The sequence below is a fragment of the Puntigrus tetrazona genome, chromosome 6, assembly GCF_018831695.1.
Source record: "Puntigrus tetrazona isolate hp1 chromosome 6, ASM1883169v1, whole genome shotgun sequence".
In the NCBI taxonomy this organism is placed as follows: Eukaryota; Metazoa; Chordata; class Actinopteri; order Cypriniformes; family Cyprinidae; genus Puntigrus; species Puntigrus tetrazona.
Genome location: NC_056704.1, coordinates 24,538,436 through 24,547,230, shown reverse-complemented (window position 1 = coordinate 24,547,230; position 8,795 = coordinate 24,538,436). Strand labels below are relative to the sequence as shown.

At 39.5% G+C, this 8,795-nt stretch overlaps 1 protein-coding gene across 3 annotated transcripts; it reads right to left on the bottom strand.

The window, feature by feature from the left end:
- Window positions 1-550: 550 nt before the first annotated feature.
- On the bottom strand, window positions 551-8,496 carry LOC122347552 (potassium voltage-gated channel subfamily A member 2). Of its 3 annotated transcripts, none has more exons than XM_043242914.1 (3): window positions 8,329-8,496; window positions 6,902-7,163; window positions 551-5,709 (listed from the first exon to the last, which is right to left on the bottom strand). In XM_043242914.1, the coding sequence occupies exon 3, from the start codon at window positions 5,572-5,574 to the stop codon at window positions 4,093-4,095; it is 1,482 nt and encodes a 493-aa protein (XP_043098849.1). In that variant the 5' UTR covers window positions 5,575-5,709; window positions 6,902-7,163; window positions 8,329-8,496; the 3' UTR covers window positions 551-4,092. The 3 variants fall into 3 exon arrangements, with proteins under 3 accessions (XP_043098849.1, XP_043098850.1, XP_043098851.1); XM_043242915.1 differs by having other exon boundaries at window positions 6,902-7,159; XM_043242916.1 differs by having other exon boundaries at window positions 6,902-7,001.
- Window positions 8,497-8,795: the final 299 nt, after the last annotated feature.

Genomic DNA, 8,795 nt, shown 5'->3' with positions numbered 1-8,795 from the left:
CCTAAATATTTCATAAAGGTGTCATATTTGATCCCACACCTCCCGCACCCCGTCATCTATTCTCGTCTCTTCTGAACATTCTGTCCTCCTCCTATTGTCACTTTCACACACATTCTCTCTTTCTCGCTTTGCACGCCGCTAACTCTCCAGAGCTTATGCCGATATACATTGACAGTCTTTCTGCACCAGCCTTGTCTATATCCTCCTCTCAGACACGCATACAGTTCCCCATCTATTTTGCTCCCAAAGAAATGGCTATTTTTAGCACAGCCTCCTCTCTGTGGAAAGTGCAGAGGACTATACGCTGAGCACTTAAAGCGGAGTAAAATCAAAGATGCCAACAGGCACCTCTCCCTGAATGGTTTGAAGCTACCAACCTTTTCCTCTGGATGAGCTAATAATATCGCTATCAAAAAGCTCCCGGTGTTCTGAAACCGTGCGATGCCGTCATTATTTCCTTTTCTAAAATTATCTGCCAAATACTAGCTCTGAGCATCTCTGTGACATTTAAACAATGCACGACAGCATCGAAAGGAACAAGCAACACAGCTTTCAGGTTTCATATATCATCTTTGTTGTATTTGCAGTATTGATCATTTGGAAGGGATATATGTATGTCTCGGTCCATAGATTGTCCACTGGTGGTGCTTGTAAAGTGCTTTTTTTTTTTTTTTTTTTTTACATCCAGTAACATTCTGTTTTTCAGTGCGTACATCCTAAAAAACATGGCTGCATTGAAGAGTGAATATTACAGACTGGATCACACTAACGAGAGTGTAAAACGTTCAGTGTCTTGGGGCTTGTCCTTTATAGCCAGAATGGGTTGAAACAGACTCAGTTCAGCTCTCTGCCAATTGAAGTGTTTATATTAGTCTAGACATCCCTCTGTCTGGCTCTTGAACACAGGCTATAGGGTCTGAAGTGCTTTATGGATATACACACATGCCCAAACACACACATATATAACACTGTATTGCATAAATAAGCAATAGAAGAGACTTTCTTTCTTTCTTTGCAGGCTCAACAATGGATGGGCAGATACAGAGCTTGTCTCAATCACTGCAGCCTATCGTCAAGGCCAAAGGCAATCAAAGCATCGTACAACAGTTCTTGCAACATCACTGCATTTTAAACCTATATCAGAATCTCACAATGGGTACATTTATCTTTTAAGTCAACATGTTATTTTTCAGTTATGTTACTTTTCTGTAACATAATCTGATTTTGGATCTTTTCTGGTTTACAACACCTATTTTCTATGATCCAACATTTCTGATCAAATCTAAATCTAGTTTAATTTAAAATATTACTGCTCTAAATCTGTTAAAAACTGAATTCATAATTGCTATAAAGTTGTACTGGAAGGAGACTTAATGGTTATATGGTTTTGATTGAATTTGGCCTTTTCGTGTGTTTTTTTCTTTTTAACAAAAAAACTTTTCTCAGTACAAAAAAAAAGGTTGCACATCTTTCTAAACCATGGCAGTGGACTGGTTATAATATGCTAACAAATGTGATGTTGTGACATTCAATGCTGTCATTTAGCATTTCAAATGACATTTAGAAAATCAACACACAATTCAAATGTGATACAAGAAACTGGTGCACCTGCAAGCAAAGCAGTGACTTTCACAGACGTGCCTGTCCAATGAAGAAAAAAAGAAGGCTTCAAAGAGGTACTGTTATAGCCCTGACATTTAACACTGCCAGGTCTAGCACCAAAAAGCATAACATACGTTATGGTCACACATTAAATATAAAGTTACAGTCACAATGTTTATGTATGTGGATTAGGATGGTACATATGATTCACCAACAGCATACTGTCCAATGTCATGCATAGAAAACCTGTTGTTTGCCTGCATTAGAAGTGAAGTGTGTCATATCTGTTCCACTAGTGGAATTACAAAAATTATTGTTTTCATTATTATCTGCCACTCCTCAGACAAATATATAGTTTTGCCATGAATTCAAACCATTGGTTCAGCCAACATTTCTGTGTATTGCTGTGTATATATCAGAGCAATGATTTGTTTTTATATTTTTGGGGGAAGGTAACCTACAATGGATTACTGACAGTCAAAAAAGACGCACTTCAGATTTAAAGCATCCAAACATAGGTTTAGTACATTTCTTAGGCACTGGCTATGCACTGTGGGGCGACAGTATGAATAGATTGGTTTAACATTCAGGCTTTTACACTCTGTTAAACCTACCCGAATTGTGCTTGTTACAGTTATGTCTATATTCTGAATTTAAAAAAGAAAGCATAATTAGCAGCAGCTGTGAAAGCAGTATCTGCTTCTAAATTAGCAGCATCAGCACATAAAGTTTGCTTTAAAAAATATAAAAGAGACAAAGGCACCTGCAGCCCAGGTGAGATATTGAAATAGATGTGGGAGAAACCTTCTAATAGTACAAAGTCACATCAAATAATCATCATTCCATCCATAAACAGTTTCAGGATTTTATATTTAAAGACAATGAAAGCAATGAGATTTTTACTGCCTTGAAAATGGCTATGCTATTAAGGAAAGGATGGAGTCTAAGCATTTGTGGACAATTTTGACTTCCATAGTTTCTTTCTGTTGATTCATTGTGGTTTGGCATTATACAGCCTCTTCATCATAAGAGATGCATGTAAGCCAGTAAGTCTAGATTTCAAGGTCACCTGAAGCTAAGGCAATCAGAGTCCCAGCAATCAATGCCCCAATGCTGCACTGTCCATCCAAATGCATTGCAGAGTGTCTTTTTATACTTTCACTCGCTAAACAAATCCTGAAAAACTGAAAACAGCACCTTTGGATCACAATAAAACTTTGCGAATAAAAATAGATGTATATATGTATATATACAGAGCAAGATACATATTTTTATAATATTCTAGCTAACTAGTTTATCTGTATCACTTCCTCTTGAGTTTAAAATCCATGCCATTAGGATTGGTTTTGAGGCCATGCAACACTATAATGCCGGTGTTTTTTTTTAAATCAAAGGCAGTAAAAAAGACAAAATGTCTAACAAGCTTTTCTAACATCTGAAAATGATTTCAGGATGATAGACAAGCCAGTGATTAAAAATAATCTGACATCATTGCTACAAATTTGCTAGGGGACATTTAAGTGTGAACTACAATATGGCTCATTAAGTGACAAAGTAATTTGAATATCAACTACATTTTGAACTATCTCTGCAGCTTGCAGCAGAAACAATGGGAATATACACTGAACAGTATGCTCTTACACAAAATACATCAAGCATTTTTTTTCCTGTGGCACTAGGGTGTTATTTTGCTGATTTTTCATTTAACGTGTTATGCATGTTCCTTATCCTGAAGAGCTGTAAATAAAAACTGATGTGAAATGATAAAAGGAAAAGCCATTGAAGGACGGTGCACGCAGACACCGTCTGTGACTATAAATAACATAAAATATGAGATGTGGAGACATTCATCTTGTCTTCAAAAGCTTTGCAGCAGGATAATAGTGAAGGAGTAGATACGAGTGTTGTCCATACATACGTATTTTGGGTCCACACATAGCTATCAACACAAAAGCAGGCAGTTTTCAATGACATTCCCAGCCTGATCACTACAATATCACTAAAAAGACAGACAACTGTCTTGAATCGAAGTGAATACTGGTGTTCTTTAACAAGCAGCAGGAGAGTGGACGAAACTTCTGTGAAGATTCTTTGCATCGAATACATGTATTGCATGTGACCGCAAACCTTTTAACAGCGGATGAAGCACACAAGTGACGTTTCTTTGGCGAAGCTTGGCTTTGATAGTAAGATGTTGATGGAAATATACTGAAACTCATGTGCTGTGTATTTGTGTTCCACAATTCCATATAAATACTTGGCTCCTGATCTGGATAAGGTGTAATAAGGATGATATAGATGACTCCATGCAAACACTGATGAATACTTTGATTGTGGACGGACCTGGATGTAGGTTTGGACTTTTAATGAGGAACTGGAGATTGAAAATCTCATTACAATAACTGAGGCGTTCAACCTCACAATCCTCCTTCGAACATGGCTTACTATAGTCCTTTTATAATATTTAATCCGTACCTGCTCCTCGAGTGACTAGACATCTGTCAGCATTTTTTTTATATTAACATAATTTGTATTAGCTAAAGTGCAATTGGCTGTCTTCAGGTTCTCTTCCTGAAAGTCCTCATTGCTGTTGTTGACCCCCTCTTGGATTTCCATGTAGTCCGACTTGCTGATGGTGGATCCACTTCGACTTCCCTTCAGCTCTTCTTGTGAATCGGCTTTAGGGACGTTAACTTGGAGATACTGCGCCTGCTCCTCGCCTTCAGTTTCTCGATGGTAGAAGTAGTTGAAGTTGGACACGATGACGGGCACGGGAAGGGCAATGGTCAAGACACCAGCGATGGCACAGAGGGATCCGACAATCTTTCCTCCAATGGTCGTAGGCACCATATCTCCATAGCCAACGGTCGTCATTGAAACCACAGCCCACCAGAAGGCGTCCGGGATGCTGTAAAACTGCGACTCGGGCTCGTCAGCTTCTGCGAAGTAGACAGCGCTGGAAAAGAGGATGACTCCAATGAAGAGAAAGAAGATGAGTAGACCTAATTCTCTCATGCTGGCTTTGAGGGTCTGGCCAAGAATCTGAAGTCCTTTCGAGTGCCGGGAGAGTTTGAAGATTCTGAAGACTCGTACAAGTCTGATGACCCTCAGAATTGCCAGAGACATGGCTTGTTGCCCTTGCTGCCCGTCCTCTGCTGTCTCGGCCAACTCTGTCCCCAGCGTGATGAAGTAAGGAATGATTGCCACCACATCAATCATGTTCATGATGTTCACAAAGAAGCTGGCTTTACTAGGACAGGCAAAGAAGCGCACCAAGAACTCGAAGGAGAACCAGATGATGCATAGCGTCTCTAGAATGAAGAAAGGGTCTGTAAAGTAGGTGGATGTGTAAGTAGTTGTGGAGTTAGTGGCGGCAACTGGGACTTTATGCATATCCTCCTCATCGCTGCGGAAGATGGGCAAGGTTTCCAGGCAAAAGCTGACGATAGAGATGAGGATGACCATGACGGATATGATAGCTATAATCCTGGCTGGCCCAGAGCTTTCTGGATACTCGAACAGCAACCAGACCTGCTTCTGAAACTCATTGTCGGGCAACGGCCTCTCCTCCTCCTTGATAAAACCCTCGTCCTCCCGAAACATCTCAATTGCTTCCTCACCAAGCTCATAAAAGCGGATCTCCTCTGAAAAAACGTCCAAAGTGACATTGACAGGGCGGCGCAACCTTCCGCCCGACTGATAGTAATAGAGGATGGCGTCAAAGCTGGGGCGGTTTCTGTCAAAAAAATACTCGTTCCTTAGCGGGTCAAAGTACCTCATGCGCTTCTTGGGGTCCCCGAGCAATGTTTCGGGGAACTGTGAAAGGGTCTTGAGCTGTGTCTCGAAACGCAGACCCGAGATATTGATGACCACTCGCTCACAACACTCCTGCTCCGTTCCGGGGTCATAGTCCTGAGGAAGACCAGGGTGTGCTGCCGCCTCATCTGAGGGGTCGCCCGTGGCCACAGTCATTATGCAGGAGGGTGAGGCCTGCACTTTTCACGGAGGCAGGGCACCACAGGGTGGGAAAATACAAGGAATCCTCACGGAAGGGTGGCTTGACACCGTAGAGCTCTAAGGGCCACAGCGTGCTACCGGGTGGGTCGACTGAAAGACAACAAAAGATGTTTGAAAACAGCATGCAGAGAAATTAAATATTGTGTCTATAGCACATGTGTCAAACTCTGGTCCTAAAGACCCACTGTCATCAGAGTGACATCAGAGTGTAGCTCTAAACCAGCAACAAAACACTAGCCTGGAAGTTATTAGAGTCTGAAATTGTTATTTAGCTGTTTCAAATTGGATTTGGCTCTCTAGGAACTGAATTTGACACCCCTGGTCTAAAGGCTTTCTGCAACAAAAGTAACCCTACTTTTGCATGCAAAACTTTCTGATAATGTGTAATTGGCATTGTTTCTAAATATGATGCTAATGACTTACCCTTTAGATAATTGCATTTTAATGTAGATAAAATTTAAATTATTAATACATCTTCAATATAGCATATGAAAGGGAAAAAATAAGTATATAAAGAAAAAACTTCAGTGTCCTACTTTGCTTGCCACTTTAAAGAAAAAAGAGCCAACAAAACGGGTAAACCTTCTGCATTATTTATGTATAATGTTTATCATAATATAAGTATGTCCCTAGTGTAATATTCATAAGAGATATCATGCATGCAGTACAAAACAGCTTAGGCAGAAAGATCCTAATATATTTCACAATTTATATAAAACACCACATTTAGTTAAAGCAGTTCCTTGGTCTTCTAGAAAGCACCACAAAATGAAGCTCTTCATCAAGCCCTGACAGTTCTTTCTGGTGCGCTGCAATAGACAAATATCCATTCACATAAAACTGCATCTCTCACAGTGCAGTCATGTGAAAGAGGCCCTTCTCTATGAGACATGCAGATGCTACATAGCCATGCTGTATCCATTCAGTGCGTTGCCTATCCCTTTTCCCCTATCCTTTTCCATGAAATACCCGAACATTCAAAGAACCGCATATGGCATGCTGTTCGTACATATTTGTTAGACGCATTTCAATGGAATGTTTCTTGTCCCAAACGGTGCCAGCATGCTCTAAAATATTCAGCAGAAGCAGCCTATAAAATATTAAACTGGAGGAAAATACATTTTAGGCATAACAAGACTTGGTGGTCTCTCTCTTTTTACTCTTTAGATCCCTCCACATTGCATTATACATCATGCATAACTGCATATAATAGAATACACACAAAAAAATACCAAATAAATGAAAAAAGCATCCATGCATAATCAGCAATGAGTCATTATACCTGCTAGGATAAACTTCTAAATCACCCCCAGGGTTCCTCAGGTTCCCAGAAGTCACGACAGCCTTCTCGAAGTGTGGATAGCACTCCGGCATCTGTGTGACTGCGATGAAAAGGACAAACACACATCTGATTCCTTAAATCCCGGCTGCCACTGTCTGCTGTAGCTCTCGGCGCACCGGCGTATTGTGCATAACGGGGCAGGCAAGGAGGAGGGGCAGAGAGGTACAGTATGCGGGTGTGTCCTCGTCTACCCCAAAGCTTCCTTACAGCAGGTTGTTTGAGAAGGACAAGGAGGAAAGAATAGGGAAAAAAGCGTATGATGCAAAGGAAGGAGGGTCTCTTTATTCCACATTTAAGGAGGCATTAGCAATCCATACAGGTCGCCACAGTCTTTGCTAGAAAGGTTGCAACAAATGACAGTAGAGATGAATGTGAAACATCTGCAGTAGGCACAGCACGAGGCTTGCCCATTAAGTAAGTATTAGTCTTTCAGGGATCACATCAATTAGCTGGACAGTCAATTTGCTACATTAATGGAAACACTCTTTTTAAGTGACTGATAAGCTACTGATAATTGTGCGATGTGTCAGGGTCAATGACAAAGTATGTCAAAGATAACCTAATAAAAATATGTTCTTTGCATATTGAATACATCTGATTTTTTCAAAAGTTTTTTTAAAGAAAAAGTACATATTTACATTTTTTTTACATTTTTATGATCAGTCAACAAGTTTTCCCATTGGAATTTTGGTCAGATGATAGCAAAATGACTGAATTTTTTAAAAGTTTTATTATAAAACAAATTAAAAAATTTAAAAAAAAAAAAAATACATAATAATAATAATAAAGAATATACTAATAATGTGAGAATTTTAGCTTTTAATTATTTCAGCCTTTTTGTGCTTTTCCCCCTCTAGATAGTTATGCCACCACCTTTTTCAAGTAGCATAAAAAATATCAAACTGACATTTATGACATGTAATTGTCTGTATGATCCACAGTTTAACATTTTCAAATGAAATAATAATAAAAATATTATTATTATTAAAAATAAATTAATTAATTAAACATCCAGACTAAAAATGAATGGCACATAAATGAGCCAATCTGATTTAATATATATTTACTGTATATTGCAAAGACTTGCCCCTTAAAAATAAGTGATAATATCACTATAAAATATTAACCTAAATGCATGACTGAAGAAGCTAAAGTTGCATAATGTTTTTTATTCGCCAAAAATTGTATTCAATTTGACTGAATCAGTCAGAAGAATCAAGAAAATGACCCTTCACGCGCCTTGCCACTTTCTACAGTGACACAGTATAAACGCAAATTCTATCAAGATGTCATGTTGACATGAGAACAGATGCAGAACATCATACATAAGAAATCTGCGGCGACAGACGTCTCGAATCTCTTCCTACCTGTCTGTCTACCTCGCTCGCCGGCGTCTCAGTAGTTGTTGCATTATGTTCACGCAACAAGCCATTAGTCAGTTAGTTAAAGCGTTAAATGGAATCTGCAGTCAATCGTTGCTGTGCATACCAAAAGACTTCTGGATTAGAGACACGCGCTCCGTCCGCGCTACCACTCCTCACTTTATCCGCAGAGTGGGCAGTTTAAAGGGGACGCGTCACGAGTGATGTTTCCAGAATTAAATCACTGAAGGTGCTTCTGAAATGAGTGGAGGGTTCTCCAGACTTAATGCACGCATATTTCCGCATTTATTTTTATCCTGCCCGTTGCTATGTTTAGAAATATGCCAGTCATTGCTATTTTGAGAGAGAATACCCCATAAACATGCGTTTGTCATTCCTGAACCTTTGCAGCGTGTATGTGTCAGTTTTATCTGCCTTGTTTTTCAACTCGGAAGTAAGGTGGAAGTAAGGTG

Coding starts and splice junctions, on each gene's coding strand:
- LOC122347552 (XM_043242914.1), bottom strand. CDS start 5,574: ATGACTGTGGCCACGGGCGACCCCTCAGATGAGGCGGCAGCACACCCT.